This window comes from Oculina patagonica, chromosome 14, assembly GCF_052425735.1.
Source record: "Oculina patagonica isolate OP01 chromosome 14, crgOcupat, whole genome shotgun sequence".
Classification (NCBI taxonomy): domain Eukaryota; kingdom Metazoa; phylum Cnidaria; class Anthozoa; order Scleractinia; family Oculinidae; genus Oculina; species Oculina patagonica.
The window spans coordinates 4,637,660-4,655,610 of record NC_135771.1 but is presented as its reverse complement, the minus strand read 5'-3'; the positions used below and the strand labels follow the sequence as shown (position 1 = coordinate 4,655,610).

Genomic DNA, 17,951 nt, shown 5'->3' with positions numbered 1-17,951 from the left:
ACAATGGCTTACTAGTGAAGCACAAAAGTTCACATAACTGTCTGATTACCCAAGCTATGTTATGTCAATGTAGCATGAAGATTTTAAAGCTAATTGCTACATCTCACCTCTATGCTCATTTCTTTCTGGTTAATTATTACCTCTGTTCTTTTTAATACTTTGGTAATCTGTTTTCCTAAAAAGAAGACCGCCACTTTACATTCAAAAATGAAGTCCATAAGAGATTTCTTATACCATGTTGTTTCTTTAAAAAGAAATAGCACCCTGAGTTCAATGGTCGAGTGACTGTGATTTTTACCGGCGTGGTGGACACTTGCATGCTTTGGCGTTATATATCCAACGGCAATATAGAAAACAAGAGAAAGGGAAAGCCTGTGAACCTTTTTACAGACGACCATAATAAATAGTTATATTCTCAAATGCTATACCGGCAAAACTGAATAGAATTATGCCAACTGTTAACTATAAAGTGTTTTCACATGATAGGCCGTGTTACAGATACAGCGACCATATTGATTTTGCCCCCAGGGCATTCTATGATATTTATTGAATTGATTTATTCTTTTATTGTGATAATTCTGCAATTACCATAATAAAAGAAAAAATATATATTATAGGATGCTCTAGGGGCAAAATCAATATCTGTTATTCAGCCTATGGCGGTCATTTTGGAGGAGTGAGACAATTGAACGATTTTCCTTTGGGAAAAAAAATCATTTTTATGCAAATATTCCAACATGGCTGCCATGAAAACACTCTATAAATTCATCTTTTCAGTACTTTCAAGGAAACCGTGACCAAAACAGTATTGTTACAAACGCCATCAATCCACCCATCTTGGCGCGTTATGTCCGACTGCACCCGAGGGGGTGGAGAAGCCATATATCTATGAGAATCGAGATTTACGGATGTCGAGCAGGTAAGGACAGTTTTCCTTGTCATGCGTGGTAGCTCAATTAAACAAACTGACCACATCCCAGTCTCTAGACTCTCGTAAACTTAAGAAATGACATCTAAAATGTTCAAACCTCAAGTTAAGTGGAACCACGAGCCACAGGCAAGTAGTTTCACTGTAAAGGTCCCAAATTTTATGGGGTAATCCTTAAGGTCTATTAGAGTGTAGACCATGGAAAATCAGCAAAAAATCGCGCGGGCGTGACATCATCATCATCATCATCATTATCATCATCATCATCAGATTTTAAGCCCAATGCTTTTGAGGTCGTGTGCTAATATATTACTAGTATTACTGCTATATACGTGTGGCAGCGTGAAAGGTCACTTTTTGGTTAACGCGGACGACTTCGTAGGAAATTTCGCCCCAAATGATCCAATTAACATTTTAGAATTATCCGCCTATTAAAAACGTCGCACGAAGTTGCATCAAATTGTCCGAAAGTTGCTTGCATTACAATATCACCAAAACAGGAATTTTCACACGACTAAAGACATACATGTATAGGATTACTACTTTGAGAGGCCAATAACACTGTAGACATTGCTCCATTGTACACACAGATTCATGCGATGTTCCTTTGGGAATGCAAGACGGCCGGATTACCAAAGGAATGGTCACCGCTTCCTCCATGTACAACCACTACTACGGTCCCTGGAGCGCCAGACTGCAGGCACGGAACTATGGTGCCACCAGAGGAGGCTGGATTGCTAAGTACCGCAACACGCATCAGTGGCTTCAGATCGACTTGGGAATCACGTCACGAGTGAAGAGAATCGCCACCCAGGGTCGGTATGATGCCAATCAGTGGGTGAAGTCTTACACCGTGTCTTACAGTAACAATGGAGTGAGGTTCTTTCCATACAGATACGGAAAGAGAGTCAAGGTAAAGGTATTGAAAACTCAACAAAAACAAGGGTTGCTAGCTTTGTGAAAGATAATTTTCCAGTGAGACTACTGTAGTATAGGTAAACACGTGGAACAAAAAAAGTATTCAGAAAAAAAACATGATTTTTGGAAATCTTAGGACGTTTTCGGGCCACCTTTGACAAGTTTTGGAAAGCTTCGCTTCATCTTCGGAAATTGTCAAAAATGGAACGGATCAACTTTGAACTCGACGAAGGTCATGAGGTGATCTGCGGGAATATTTTCGGGGTTATTTTTTTCTAGACAAACAAAATTAACAGAGGATGTCTTCCGTCTAAACCAAACAATTTTAAGTTTACTTATTTTGCTTTAATACTACGTTATTAGTAGACGAGAAAAACAGCTTTCTAATTGCCATACGAAGAATGGGTTATAAACTAATAAACCATGGTAGGGGCTCTTTTAAGAGCTTAAAAGCGTTTCAATATTTTAATTAAATATTAGGTTGAAAATTTACGAGTAGAAAGCAATTTCTTCGCATTATAAACATATATGCATGTGAGCCCTTTTTCGTTCTTTTATTTCTGTTAGGTCTTCCAAGGCAACATGGAAAGACATCTCGTTGTCTTTCACAAGTTCAGGCCTTCATTGAAAACACGTTACGTTCGTATTCATCCCAAGTCTTGGTACAGTTATATTGCCATGAGAGTGGAGTTGTATGGCTGCAGACTGGGTGAGTTCTGTTTCTTGTTAATATGCCCGTTCTAGAAATTCAGAGGGGGGGGGGGTAACAAGAAATTCGGCGAGGCAGCAGCTTTGCCCCATACCCACAACAACATCTTTTAACCCTCGGACGGGGGGCCCCCCCCCCCCCCAAAAAAAAAAAAAAAAAAAAAAAAAAAAAAAAACAAAAAAAAAAAACCCAAAAACCATTTTAACATTTTTCTTGGTTTCATTTGTTTTACAACAAATTCATTTTTTTTTATTAAATTTTTATTTTTATTTAAAAAGGAAAAAAGGGGATCCAAGATGGCGGCTCTTAACCACGGACATAACGCACACAATTAAAATTATGTCATCTTGTAGAGTAAGCTAAGGAAAAAAGGGAGGGGGTGCCCTCTCGGTCTCCCGCTAAATCCGCCCATAGCCTTCTAGTACTCTCTCATCCGAGTTATAAGGATAACACATCCTTATAACCCGGCACAATTTGCAAGTTTTTATTTCTTATGTAATGTCGTGCAGTTTGAAATTCCAAAAAGAGTTGCCATGTGAGAAGACCAGTGTCAGTAGATCAACGTTCTTTTTCAACCGTAAGTTTTGCTTTGGAAATTTTAATTGGGAGTTTGGAAATTTCCTATTTTGGACTTCCATATCATTTTAAACTCCAGGACAGTTAGAAAACCGCAACAAAAATAAAGAACAAAAAAAAACTTCATAGTTTTGCAAAAATTAAATAACATCTGTTCATTTTCGTCTCACTTTTCTATGCCTTCTTTATGCTTTTTTCCTCACAAGAAACTAACCCACTAACTAACATCTTTGCTATCCTTTTTCCGTTAAAAGGAACACTGTGTAACCGACCAATGGGATTGCAGTCTGGTCGTCTCAAAAATCACATGATGTCAGCCTCGTCCCAATGGGACGTCAACCATGGCGCCTACCTCGCTCGCCTTCACAGCCGTCGCCGCGGCCGTTACATGGGGGCCTGGTCCGCAAGATACAACACTCGGTATCAGTGGCTACAGGTTGACTTCGGCGGAGCAGCTAAGATAATCCGAGTCTCGACCCAGGGAAGACAAGACGCCAATCAGTGGGTGACACAGTACTATGTGTCGCACAGTTTGGACCGAGTTCACTTTTCAGAGTACAAAGAACGTAACAGCAGGAAGGTAACTTGTGACTTTATTCTCAACGTTTTTCTGAGACGAACAATATTTCCATTCTCATTACCCGACGACTTAAATTTTGCTACAAAACGTAAAGAAAAATTAGCAGTTGAGCTACAGAGTACGTCAATGAATTCTTCGCAGGTCTATCTTACGACCATAAATAGCCTCCTAGATCCTAAGCAAACGCTCTTTGCATGACGATCCCAAAGACTCCTCCCGAAGAGAATGCCTGCGTGGGAGGCTAAACCATAAATCAAAACGTCACGGTTGCCATCACGTGACATCACGGTTGCCATATTGGGGTAGCAAACAGTTAAATGCCTCTCTTTGGAAAATGCGTTCTATTTTTATACAAACATTTCCTATAGGATTATAACTATGCACCGGACGACTAACCTACTTGTTCGTTTCCTGTTTTGATATTTTAGTATTTCAGTGCTAATCGTGACCGCAACACGGTGAGGTCACACCCATTCATTCCTGCCATTCGAGGACGCTACATCCGAATACATCCTTGGGGATGGTACAGACATGTCTCGATGAGAGTGGAGTTCTACGGATGTCGAATTGGTAAGGATCATTGTGTTATTATAAGTCGTTTGCTACTAACATCGAACAAACAAAACATCTTGAAAGGAGCCATTTCTAAAGACTTAAATGGACATTTTTTCATGCTTATAACGCAGCAACGCACTAATTACAAAATTGCAAACTCGCTCATCGAAATTCAGTCCAAAGGGAATAACGCAAGTCTTGACAAAACAGCTACACGAGGACAACTTGTTCCTGTCTGGAGAAAAATTTTAGCACCTTTGAGGGAAGAGTAATCTAAGTGTTGATCAGTGTTATAAACGACAATGGAATCCATTGAAAGCACGACATTTCTCTCACATATGACATAATTAAGGCTCCTAGAGTTGTTGTCTATAAATCGATTAGCAATTAACATTGTTGTTATCGTATGAATTGCTTTTAGACCGTTTCACGATGCCCCTCGGTATGGAAGACCGTCGTATCCTGTCGGGTCATCTTCGGGCCTCGTCTTCGTACAACTACAACCACGGACCAGACCGAGCTCGTCTGAACATCTATAACAGTCATGGACGAACAGGCGCCTGGGTTGCAAAATATCGAAACACCAAACAGTGGCTGCAGATTGATTTGAGGCAGCTGAGTATCATCAAAGGAATCGCTACACAAGGACGGAGAGAAGCCCATCAATGGGTGACCAAATATCAGATGTCCTATAGTCGCTATGGAGCACGCTTCAGAAATTATGTTTCTTATGGACGCGTCAAGGTGAGAACGCGTGTCACTTCATGCACCGTGAAATCTGTATTAGACGCGCCTGCGAGACAGCTGTAAAAATATAAGAAATCTAATCAGGAAGTAAAGTATACAAAGACATAATTTTTTAACCATGAAGAGCCCAGGAGCCGTAAAAAAAAAGGTAGAATAAAAAGGTCTAAAATTAGAAGAAAATTAAAATTAAAATAATTAGAAAATATTTAAAATGTATGTTTATGTACAAAATTACAATATACAAGGAGTACAATATAGAAAATCGCTCTTTATAATTTAGGGTGCATTTCTTGATACTTTCCTCTTTTTCTTTCAATTTTTAGCTCTTCATTGGTAACTACGACATTTATCACACAGTTTCACGTAAGATACTCCCTGCTATCAAAGCACGCTACGTCAGAATTCATCCTAAAGGATGGCGTTCATACATCGCCATGAGAGTCGAACTTTATGGAGGACGTTTGAGAGGTAATTAAAAGAAGTAAAGAGTATTAGTAAATTACAACGAACTTGCGCTAAAAATGAATTGAAAATTGTTCGAGTGCTTCTGAGAGGATTTGTCTCGGACTAGATAACAATGATAAAGTATACATGCATCTGCTCGTTACCTAATGAGAAAAAGACTAAAATTCACTGCATGACTATTGCACTGGTTTAGTTGATTGAGTCAGAGTAAACGTGTCGCTCTTCGTGCGTTCAATTCTTCCTCTGTTGGAGACACTGAACCCTTAAATTCCATACTGATGACGTACGTCTACTTAGTGTCTCTGATTGGTTGTTGCCTGGTTTTTAATTTCGCGCTCAAGGAACAACCAATCAGAGTCACACTGGTTCTCGTGCGCGGGAAATTGAGACCGGAATTAACGCGCGAAAGGACGTCTGTTTCACAAGCCACAATCTACCTTACGGAAAAGATGGCGGCTGTACATTCTAACACAATACCTTGCAAACCTAACACAGCCAATGGGGCGAAATTCGTCCTTGCACTAACGAAGTTGTTCATACAGGATTTGGAGCTTTTCTGTGCGTTTTTGTGAGCGTTTTTAGCGTTTTTGCGCGCAAGGAATTATAGGTTAATGTACCAGTCGCCATCTTTTTCGATACGGTGAATTGATCTACGATTGGTTAAAGGAAAACTAACTTGTTTCATATTGCATTTGTTTTATTTAGAAAACTTCTGCGATGCCCCAGTGGGTCTTCAATCAGGCCGCATAAAAAATAGCCAAATTACTGCCTCGTCCCAATGGAACAAACATCACGCGCCGTGGTTGGCTCGCTTGCACCGCACCAAACGAGGTCCTTACATCGGCTCGTGGTCTTCCCGCCATAACAACCACCATCAGTGGCTACAGATCGACTTTAAAAGGACAATGAAGATCACTGGTATAGCGACACAGGGCCGACAAGATGCTGTCCAATGGGTGACTGCGTACTATATTTACTATGGATATGACGGAGTGTACTTCTCCAAAGTGCGATATTGGTGGAATTATGTTGTGAGGGTAAGAAAGATTGTTTTGCGGTTACTTTCTTGTTTAAATGGAACCCGTTGTAGTAAAATCGGGGAGAGCCAGGGTAAACATAAGGTTGGTACTTTGTAGTTCAGATACATAGCTTCTTAAACCTTATGCTTTGAGCGTCGCGCTAAGTGCTTCGTGTTTTGTGTTTCGCGTTTCGTCAGTTCGTGTTTCGTGTTGCGTTTTCGTGTTCTGCGTTTCGAACCCTGATCATTCATTCCTTATGTTGTGTCCTTCGTAAAGACGGTTTTCTGTCGCATTGCTTCCATTTACCCAAGAAATTGGAGGGGCAAATGCTGAGAAAATGAAATGAGGGCAAAACCAAAAACGTTGTAAACAACGGCTTCGCGAATACTGTCAACTCTTTAAGTTCCTTACAGAAAAAAAGGCACTTCTACGTTGTCAACCTGTTGTGATGAAACTTGAAATAGATGTATAGTTTAGTGTGATCACGTTTTGTTAAACATCATGACTGTTTTGATTTTAAACAGACTTTCCAGGGCAACAGAGACCAGCTGTCAGTCCAAACACACCCCATCAACCCAGCAATATACGGACGATATGTTCGAATCATACCACGTGGATGGAGGTCACATATCTCCATGAGACTGGAGCTGTATGGAAGTCCGTGGAGTAAGTCATGAAATAGGCCCGCGCGCGATGCCCAATAGGCCATTTTACAGTTGTCTGCTCAGTGACCTGGCCTTTGAATGGAAGTGAGGCTGAGGGTGACCTTGTTTTGATACAGACCTCACTGCTTTTGTGGTGTTAATCACGTTGTTTTGATGCTAACTAGTTTGCATTTACATGATAAAGCAGAAAGGCTTGTATCAATGCAAGGTCACCTCCAGCCTCACTACCATGCAAAGGCCAGGTCACTTGGCTGGCAACTGTAAAATGGACTATTCCCTCTATGAGACACGCCTGCGGGGAATCATAGTATTTGTATTCAGTATGCCAATGACATGTTTTATTGAAAACAACTACCATGCTTCCCTGCACCCGTACCTCAGAGTGAATTGGGCATTGAATTTTGTCGAAAACAGAACAAAGGTGATATATCATAAGGCGTATGACCAAGTTGTGTTTTCTTTCGAAATGAAAGAGAAATGACCCTCATCTGTGAGATAAATGAATTTCGTCTTCTTAAAACAAGTTAAACCACCAAATTCAAGCAACCATAGCAGTCACTAGTGATCATATAGATATTGCCCACTTTAATTCCCGGTGATATTTTGATATGTCTTATCAGATGTCGAAACGTTGGGCGACTCTTAAATAACGTAATAGTGTTTTTTTATAAATCCGAGCTTAAAAAATATTTTATTTTTCATTTGCTTCAGGTCGCTGTGACATGCCACTTGGTCTCGAAGACAAACGCGTCCACAATAAAATGATGCGTGCTTCCTCGTACTACAACTACTACTGCGGACCTTGGAGCGGACGACTAAACGGGCGCAGAGCTGGTCGATACGGAGGGGCCTGGTGCGCAAAGAGGCGAGACAGACGTCAGTGGCTTCAGATCGATTTTGGCGCGGTTACCAGAGTGTCACGCATTGCGACACAAGGAAGACAGAACTCTGCCCAGTGGGTGAAATCGTATTATCTCTCGTACAGCAAGAATGGTTACAAGTATATACCTTACAGGGAAGGAGGACGAACTAAGGTTAGCTGGGGAACTGTAGGAATGTTATTCATAAATGACAGACGCTCCCCGATGTAGGACAAATTAAACCTGATTATTTTGGATTTTTTTTTTGTTGAATGAGGATCTTTGAATGGATCGTACTCAGCTTGGTACCCAATAGTGACCTGCTCTAGTGGCTGTTTGGGTGCTGATACAAAAGCGAGAAACTATAAATCTGCAAACCCAGGCGTAATTTTGCCTGCTGCGTGAAATAACTGGTAGAAATCCTTCTGCAACCCTAGAAACCGTATACGTCTGCCGATTTTTGTGGGGAGCAGGAATGGTGCAATGGTGAGAGTGGTCGCCTCTCACAAAAGTGGCCCGGGTTGGATTCCCGGACCCGGCGTCATATGTGGTTTGAGTTTGTTGTTGGTTCTTGTCCTTGCTTCGAGGGTTTTCTCCGGGTTTCTCCACCATTTCCAAATTCCAATTCCACCTGGATAGAAGACCCGCATGAAAACCAGCGAGAGCTGATGTGGCTTCCTCTCTAAATATACAAATTTATTTACCCGAAACTTGTGGTCCTTTAATTTGAGTTGTGTTATATTTCGTCAGTTATCTCGCATGACATTATGGATTTCTATTTCAGCTATTCCAAGGAAACTATGATCAGCACGTGATCGTACGTCACAGACTCCGTCGAACAATCACAGGGCGCTACTTTAGATTCCACCCTGTCACGTGGTACAGCTGGATATCAATGAGAGTGGAATTGTATGGTTGTGTTGTCGGTGAGTTTGAAAAATTCCATTTGATTGCAAATTCTTTTAAATTCCTTTTAATCAAAATTTTGAATCATCAGTTCTGTGCTCCTTCGAGCTGGCGGAAACAAACACGCCGCTGCGTCGGAAGCCAAGTCAAGAAATATTGGTCAAGAGCATTAAAAAACCTCTTTGAAAATTTGCGAACATCTTGAGCTACTTTGACTGAATGTTTTTCACACGTACCACATAATTTGACGAGTCCGTTTTCAACCCCTAAATTTGACCGTGAGGTTTAAAAAGTAATGTGTTCTCTAAGGTGGCCGACTTTTTCAAAGTCGTTCACTTCTCGTTTCCGGTTTGGTAGAAGAAGAACGCGGTGCGAACGACGACCCCCGCGCTCCGCGCTCTGTGAGCTCGACTTGTAGGCAAGTCTATTACTCTATTACTTACCGAAAACTGCTCTTCCTTGCCTAGCTACAGAAAATTAAAAAGTATTACAAAACAAGCAACAGATTCATCTGTTATGGTGGAAATAAGCTTTCTTCAAGATTCATTTCTAAAAGCTCCAACTAAACTAGTCGCAGGTCATAGGCTTTTTAAACTGAGACAAAATCCTGAAAATGTAAACGTCGAGTTGCCAAATAGACTACAAGTCACGACGAAGCTACTTCACTATCACTAACACGTTGTTTGCACCGAACAATGGTTGCCAATCGTGTATGGCCATTTTTTCTCTTAGGTGCGCGATGTAACAGACCTCTAGGAATGCGAAATGGCCGCATTCGCCCAGCTCAACTTACTGCTTCGTCCAGCTGGGACAGAAACCACGGACCTAACAACGGCAGACTTCACTTGCGCCGTATCGGCGCACGAGTGGGGGCCTGGTGCGCACGTCACAACAACCGTCTCCAGTGGTATCAGGTGAACTTTGGTCGCCCGACAAGGGTGGTGAAATTCTCTACTCAAGGACGACAAGACGCCCGACAGTGGGTGACTCAGTATTATTTGACGTTCAGTCAGGATGGCGTACACTATGCAGAATACAAACAAAACAGTAATCGAAAGGTATTGTTTGAGTGTTTATATGACGTTAATATGTCGCAAGGTTAGATGGCGTTTGTAACAGTAACACAAATTAAAATCATTAAACATGGGCCATGACTTTTAACAAGTGAAAGAGTAAAACTTTTTTTTTTTTTAAAGTTTTTCCGGTACTTTATCTCTTTTTATCGTTTCAATGTCACATTAAGAAAAATAAAATGAAATAAAATAAATCGCTGCCTCCAAAAAACCGTGCCCCGTGTGAGGATCGAACTCACGACCTTCAGATTTCTTACATTGATTATGAGACTGACGCGCTGCCTACTGCGCTAACGAGGCACCTGCGACTCTAAATGATTTTTTTATCGATATTAAGGCAAAGATCTCTTTTTGCACGAAGCAATAAGGCTCAAAAACCTTGACCAATCGTTGCAAGGTTTACCTGACATTTCCTCCTGTACTTTTTACGGTTGTTAGACTTTTCCTCGAGTCAGATAATTAGTTCTGTGTGAATGAATTTTAAAATTGTGCTCACTTTCGACAATTCAGAATCAAGTAATTTGTTGTTTGTACTAGAAGTAAAGAAATTTAGCTGTGGACTATACATTGTAATGCAGACATGATAGATAAAGGCAATATCGAGTTTACTCTGGAAAAGAAGATTTAGGGACTAAAAGATAATTCTTTAATATTCTTATTATAGTACTTCCGAGGGAACAGGGATCAAAACAGTGTTGTTCAACACCGACTTTTCCCTCGAATCAAAGCCCAGTACATTGAAATTCATCCTTGGGGCTGGTACAGACATATTTCCATGAGGGTGGAATTCTATGGATGCGCTGAAGGTAAGACTTATTTATATCGTCCTGACACTTAGGAACGCTGTCACCAGGTACTTTTAAAATGGTAAAGATTAGTAAAGATTCCCTTGATCTTCCAGTGCCAGCAAGGGAAGGGGTCGGGGGGGGGGGGGGCGTGCCCCCCGTTTTTTCCCGGCGCCTGTGGTGTCCCGGGGGCTCATTTGTCTTCTTTCCTTTTTTCGCGGGCGCACATGTTCGGCCACTCCCGGGCGTCTTTACTCTGGTGAACATTGCTGGTTCGTCGGCGTCGGTCTGTGCGTTGCGGTTTCTCTCTTCAGTGGTGCGGCGGTGGGTTCATTCGCGTGTCCTGCTCTGGCGCGGTGCATTTCCGCTTCTGTCTTCGGGGGACATGCCCCCCCCGCCCCCCTCGGCTCCGCTCGCCCCCCCCCCCCCCACTTATTTCCCTTCTCCACTGTTTTCGATAACGTAACTACGTTTTTTGGTAAGACGTAAACATAAACGTTGCAGTTTTGTATCTGAAAACGCAAAGTAAGAGCCTTGAGGTCCCCGATTCAAGTTCTCCAGCTTGCCACTAGCTGGATGTTAATTCGTTTTCGGTAGTCTCGATTTCAACTCCCCGCCAGCTCCTCAGGCTAGCCTTCTGACCAGCTGGGATTATTTTATGTTCGATCTGCACTATTTGTAAATTTATTTATAGATTTACAATTTGCGCAGCAGTGCTAAATCATGAGACGTCAAAAAGTCATTTATTTTATTTCTTGTGTCGCGCTTGCCACGTATTCTACGTGTATATTTATCCTTATTTCCCTTGAAAAATACCTTCTCAACTCATTATCAATCCACCAAAGAAGGAAATCTGATAATCGTGATGGCATTTGGACATGTGGTCAGGGCCGTAAACAGACCTTTGCCATAGACGAGGCAAGATCTTGCCAGGGGGTTATGGGGACCGGCCCTTCCGAAAATTTTTGAAATATAGAAGCTCTGACACTAAAAAATTCGAATTAATAAGTTGACACTGGCTAAAAATATTGTTTTTGGACGTTTCGGCCACTACTGTTGCCTTCTTCTGAAACTCTTTCAGACTTTTTGCCTGAGGCATTTCTTGAGAAAAATCAATCCTGTTCAACTGGAGATCATTTTAACAACAAAACGTAGGAAAGTGCCTCGTCTTGCCTCTTGCTAGTTGCGGCCCTGATGTGGTACACTCGAGACTTTGTTTCATCACATTTACAAACAACCCGAATCTTGGTCAAATATACCCCGCTGCGTTGTATTTTCAACTCTCTTCTCGGTGATTGGAATGACATGGAACACTGTCTGTCGTGTTTAATTAAGAAAAAAATAAATAAAAAAAATATAAGCGCCAAACCACAACTCATGCGCTACAAAAATATTAAAAATGAGTAGTAAAACTATAAACGGAAACAAAAAAGTCAAAACTAACAAAAAATAAAAGCCTGGGACGTTAAGTCTCTAAAAGTCAAGAAGGACTAACCAAGTGGAGTGTTCCACAGCCTTGGGGTGCACGGCAAACGTCTCTCTCATATGTTTATTATTACTCAGTTGTCCCGTTTTCCGTTACGTTTAGATCGCTGCGTTATGCCACTCGGTTTGGAAGATAAGCGTATTACGGATGGTCATCTTACTGCTTCAACTTACTACAACCACCATCTCTCACCCTGGCATGGCCGTCTGAACAGCCGCTGGTCATGGAGCGTGCGGCTCAGAAGAGTGGGACAATGGTTTCAAGTGAACTTTGTTGAGTTGATGCGCATTAAAGGCGTGGCTACCCAGGGAAGGCAGGATGCAAATCAATGGGTGAGAAGTTACACGATTGGTTCCAGCACTGATGGGATGAATTTCATACCTTATAAGGAAGGTCGCACTACCAAGGTAAATATATCAGTTTTCCTACATTAACAGCTAAATGAGAAAAAAGTTGTAGGATATAGATAAAGAGATGCGAAAAGAGGCAAATGAAACATGATTAACGAAAAGTCCCTTATCACTTGAATTTTAAGGAACTAGAATCAAAGACACCTGTTCCCGTGTCAGGGTCGGGGTGGGGGGGGGGGGGGGAGAGTCAAAAGTTTCAAAAATTTCTGTGCCATTCTTAATGATGGAAAACATGAAATACAATGTATGGAAATCTGAAGTGAAATATTTTTGTAAATTCAGATTTCTGAAATAGTAAGTCTGTTCGAAATAGACTTCTGGTCTGTCACAGAGTTTAGATACCTGGCAAAATAGTTTACTCGTCAAACTTGAGGGCTACAGTTTCCTGTTAAGTTGAAGCGCGTTCGCGTTTTCTGTTTTCTTGAAATTTGTCTGCAAACTTTCTACGCCATATGACACGGTCTTTATTAAAAATAAGGGGTTTTAAAAAATCTAAAATTGTAAAAAAGTTAAGAAAAAATCATATGCCAAATTTAATTTTATTACATTTTGTCCTGGTAAAAGAAAACAGTTAGTCGCCCGATATGGGACTTGAACCCATGACCCTCAGATTAAAAGTCTGATGCTCTACCGACTGAGCTAACCGGGCGGCTCTTATTTATTACATATCTTTAAACATATTTTAAACATTTTTTATATCTTCGCCAATCGCGTTTAATTGGCTGACATTTATGTTTTTTTTTTATTTCAGATCTTTGATGGAAACACCGATCGCCATTCCATCGTGTATCACCAGTTTACCAAGCCGTTCACGGCCATAAATGTCCGCTTTTATCCGAGAAGCTGGTACAGCTGGATATCTATGAGGGCTGAGGTTTATGGATGTTCAGGTATATATTTAATTTGACAATTATGACAGTGATCCCGACATATATATCACACGTTTTTTTTACATTGGTAATTAGACTGAGTGGAGCACAATTCAGTCTGTAGTCATTCTGAAATACTTTGGCTGATAGAGCGATATTCGATTGTGTGCCGTAAAACCAAAACCATGCAAGTAGAGCGGTTTTAAGTGTCGTAAAACCAAAACCAAAGCAATCATTTTGGCCAATCAAAACAGACACAAACAATCCAGTAAACCAATCAAAACGCAAAGTAAATACTTGTAGCCGACGCGAAGCGCGGGAAAACGCGTGAGCGAGTCACGATTGGTTTTGGTTTCACTTCTGATTGGTTAAGAAAGTGGCGCGAGATTTTTAAACCAATCAGTAAGCGAAGTAATGCAAAACCAAAGCAATTACGAATTACTTTCGACACTGAAGTGAAAACCGCTTTAATCACTCTGACCAATCACCAAGGACATAGAAAATCCAGTGAACCAAACAAAACTAGAAACACTTCATGTACCCGGCGCGAAGCCAGGGAAAACGCGTGTGAACAAGTCATGATTGGTTTTGGTTTTACTTCTGATTGGTTGAGAAAGTGGCGCGAGATTTTTAAACCAATCACTAAGCGTAGTAATGCAAATCCAAAGCAAACGCGAATTACTTTCGACGCTCAAGTGAAAACCGTTCTATTCAAACTTATTGATTGTTGTCTTTGTACGTATTTTACACAGCTGCCCAGTGTAACAAACCCCTGGGATTACAGAACCGTCGCCTCCCGAACAGTCGAATCACCGCTTCATCGAAATGGAATCAGTTTCACGCCGCCAGACTCGGGAGACTGGGTCAAGTCAAGCACGGTAAATACGTGGGGGCCTGGTGCGCACGACATAACAATCATCTGCAGTGGTTCAAGGTGGACTTTGGTCGACCAATGAAAATCACCAGTGTAGCCACGCAAGGCCGGCAGGATACCAACCAATGGGTGAAGTCGTTCTATCTCTCGTCTAGTCAGGATAACGTGCACTGGGAAATGTACAAGTTCAGGAGTGGATACAAGGTGATATCAATGAGAATATGTTATATGAGAAGCGCCGTATAACAGTTCACTCCAGAGTTAATACTTGTGGTATTTAATAGAGTTCAAACTTGACTTGACCATTCAAATAAAATCTATTGAGTAGTACTTCAACTGTTAATTATGCTGTACAAGTCATTTGATGAAACCTTAATGTGTGACCATTCGAATTAAAGCCACTGTCATTCAAATTTGCAAAATTAAAACTTTAAATTTCTAAATCGGTTTAACTTTAGTTTGGCGCTATTGGAAGTAAAATAGTTAAGTCGTCTTGGCCCTAACATTACAGACAGGTCAAATACATGACTCTGCCGCCACTCGCCAAACTTAATTTGCCTTTTTGCGAATAAGAAAATTCCCATTGTTGCAATCCAATGATTATGAACTTCCTTATACTTGCAGCTTTTCCAAGCCAATCGTGATCAAAACAGCATAGTGAAGAACGCCATCAACCCACCGATCTTAGCAAGATTTGTTAAGCTCAACCCACGGGGCTGGTACAGGCATATCTCAATGAGGATCGATTACTATGGATGCGTTGCAGGCAAGTGTTAAATGTCTTAATTTTTTTTTCTGCGCAAGGATAAGGTTTTGCGCAAAGTTGAAAGAAACCAAGAGAAACCAAGAATTTATCCCAATAAAGACCAATTATGAAAAAAAAAAATAACAAGAGTGGAGCCGGCCAAAACGCCTCGTGAAATGAAAAAGGTAAAACAAAAGATATCATCTCATAGAGGTCGAGGGATGACTGGATAATTTCTTTTGTGTCGTTCCCCCAAGGCTCGGAGCCAAGTTAGAATTTTAACCCAATAAACAAATCAAATTCGTAGTTTCAATTAAATCGGCACACAAATAAGAACTTTCAAAATATTAGTATCGTCACAGGTGCCTCGTTAGCGCAGTAGGCAGCGCGTCAGTCTCATAATCAATGTAAGAAATCTGAAGGTCGTGAGTTCGATCCTCACACGGGGCACGGAATTTTTTTTCCTTTGGCAAAAGGGAAAAAAACATAACGGAAAATAAAATCTAAAATAGCTCGTAACTGTAATATTTTGGTAATTATCAGTCAATGATCAAGGGAAGATTTGAACATTAAAAAATGCAAAAAGAATTTTTTTTTTCGACATAATTTATGAAACATATACGAAAAAAGGTACAGGGCATTAAAACATACTTTATAACGTTACTTAGTTCTGTGCTCAAAAGTAGTTTCAAGTACAGGTTTGATTTTTAAGCATACAGTTACTGTATATTACAGTAAGTTACTTTAATCAATTTTTAACTCTTACACTGTAGATCGTTGTGATATACCAATTGGAATCCGAGACGGCCGCGTCACTCGTGCTATGTTCACCGCCTCCTCCATGTATAACCACTTATACGGTCCCTGGAGCGCCAGGCTGCAGGCACAGAATCGAGGCTCCACCCGAGGAGGCTGGCTTGCTAAGTACAACAACAGGAATCAGTGGTTACAAGTTGACCTGGGAACCACGTCCAGAATAAAGAGAATTGCAACTCAAGCACGATATGATGCTAACCAATGGGTCAAGTCCTACACTGTGTCTTACAGTAACAATGGAGTGAGATTCTTTCCTTACAGACACGGAAAGAGAGTCAAGGTAGTTAACTCGGCGTAAAACATTTCTACTAATTATTTTTACTGTGTTCAACATAAATCAAATAATGTAAAAGTTTATTAACCCCTCCCTTCTCTTTAAAGCTCACCTCATTAATAGGCCCCCCCCCCCCCTCGTCTGGAATTTCCGCTTTTTAAATATAAGCTGCCCCTATCTATTTACCCCCCAGATACTAATCATTAAAAATTAATTTATGAACAAGGAAACAACGAAACTTATCAAACTGCACTAATAAAGGAAAAAACTCTATTTCTTTTATACGTACTTTCACTGATATACGATTTCAAATAATCTCCTGTTTCTAATAAGCCCTCCTCTCTACCCCCCAGGGGGCTTAATGGAGCTTTTAATGTAAGCATGACAGTCTGCAAGCACCAAACTTTTACCAAAACAAAACCTTTTAATTTCAACATGGCTACCTCACCGCACTGAAGTGGTTTATACTAAGAGTAGCCTTACACGACCTCCGATACTTATTTATTTCTAGATATTCCAAGGTAATACCGAGCGGTACTTTGTGGTAGTGCACAGGCTTCGCCCAACCATCAAAGCACGTTATATCCGTGTTCATCCCAGGACCTGGTACGGACACATCGCCATGAGGATGGAGCTGTACGGCTGTAGACTGGGTACGAGTCGCAAACATTTATTAGTAACGGTGCTAAGATCATTATGTCAGAGAAAATTTTGGTTACTTATGAAAGCTTTTATTCCATTTATTGCCCAATTTTACTAGATATATATTTCTTTAGTTCTCCTCGATCGAAAGGCATTATAACATTTTTTACAAAATTTTGTGCGTTTAGTGGTCCAGTGCATTCAAACGAAAGGGCTGAGCGCTTTTGGATAGTCAGTGTACTTATCTCTATTAAACAACTTACTTTTTCTTTTCAAACGTCATTAGGTGTTCTTTGCAACCGACCAATGGGAATGCAGAACGGCCGTATCAAAAACCACAAGATTACGTCAGCATCGCAGTGGGACCGGTACCATGGCCCTTACCTGGCACGGCTCAACCGAAACCGTCGGGGACGATACATGGGGGCTTGGTCCGCCAAGTACAACAATCATTACCAGTGGCTCCAGGTTGACTTTGGAAGAGCAGCGAAGATTATCAAGATGTCCACACAGGGACGCCAAGATACGAATCAGTGGGTCACGCATTATTACGTGACCAGGAGTCTTGACGCGGTTCACTTTATGCATTATAAGGAACGCAATAATATAAAGGTATGTGAAACGTTCTGACTGAGGCTCAATCTATACGTAATAGAAAATGTTTTGGGGAGGGAACGCCCGCACGGCTGTTTTCATATCATCATTTACCCGTTTTTGTGTCTATTGCGAAGCGCAGACACTAAGCTATAACGCTAAAAATTTCCAGTAAGTGCTTCATATCCGGCAAATTATGACGTCAAACCAAGTTGCCTGAGGTTTCTCATACGTGTCAGCGTACACGAAGTATTTTGCGGTATTCTTCTCTAGGTAAAAGTAATCGATAATCACTCGTTAGTGCCTCGTAACCCGAAGTATACAACTGATGACAACGTAGAACAAACGGAACAAGTCTAATTTGAGATAATTAAGGCATTAACTACGCCAAAAAACGTCGAAACGATGTGCCCTCGAGATGTCTGTTAACTCGCGCGCGCTTATGAAATAAAGGT

General features: G+C 41.1%; 1 protein-coding gene and 3 non-coding genes across 4 annotated transcripts in view; 2 read left to right on the top strand and 2 right to left on the bottom strand.

Annotated features, from left to right (window-relative positions):
• Positions 1–17,951, top strand: part of LOC144638385 (uncharacterized) — a 177,126-nt gene that overhangs the window by 19,759 nt on the left and 139,416 nt on the right. The window contains 20 exon segments of the mRNA XM_078497600.1: positions 778–919; positions 1,519–1,841; positions 2,414–2,555; positions 3,386–3,711; positions 4,140–4,281; positions 4,688–5,010; positions 5,337–5,481; positions 6,184–6,515; positions 7,022–7,163; positions 7,874–8,196; positions 8,807–8,948; positions 9,661–9,986; positions 10,666–10,807; positions 12,375–12,679; positions 13,434–13,572; positions 14,304–14,629; positions 15,050–15,191; positions 15,944–16,266; positions 16,772–16,913; positions 17,189–17,514. Coding sequence (XP_078353726.1) covers positions 778–919; positions 1,519–1,841; positions 2,414–2,555; positions 3,386–3,711; positions 4,140–4,281; positions 4,688–5,010; positions 5,337–5,481; positions 6,184–6,515; positions 7,022–7,163; positions 7,874–8,196; positions 8,807–8,948; positions 9,661–9,986; positions 10,666–10,807; positions 12,375–12,679; positions 13,434–13,572; positions 14,304–14,629; positions 15,050–15,191; positions 15,944–16,266; positions 16,772–16,913; positions 17,189–17,514 — 4,653 coding nt within the window.
• Trnam-cau (transfer RNA methionine (anticodon CAU)) lies at positions 10,216–10,301 on the bottom strand. Its single transcript is given in 2 exon segments — positions 10,216–10,251; positions 10,265–10,301. It is a non-coding gene; the product is annotated as a tRNA-Met (tRNA).
• Trnak-uuu (transfer RNA lysine (anticodon UUU)) lies at positions 13,259–13,331 on the bottom strand. Its single transcript has one exon. It is a non-coding gene; the product is annotated as a tRNA-Lys (tRNA).
• Trnam-cau (transfer RNA methionine (anticodon CAU)) lies at positions 15,535–15,620 on the top strand. The gene is given in 2 exon segments: positions 15,535–15,571; positions 15,585–15,620. It is a non-coding gene; the product is annotated as a tRNA-Met (tRNA).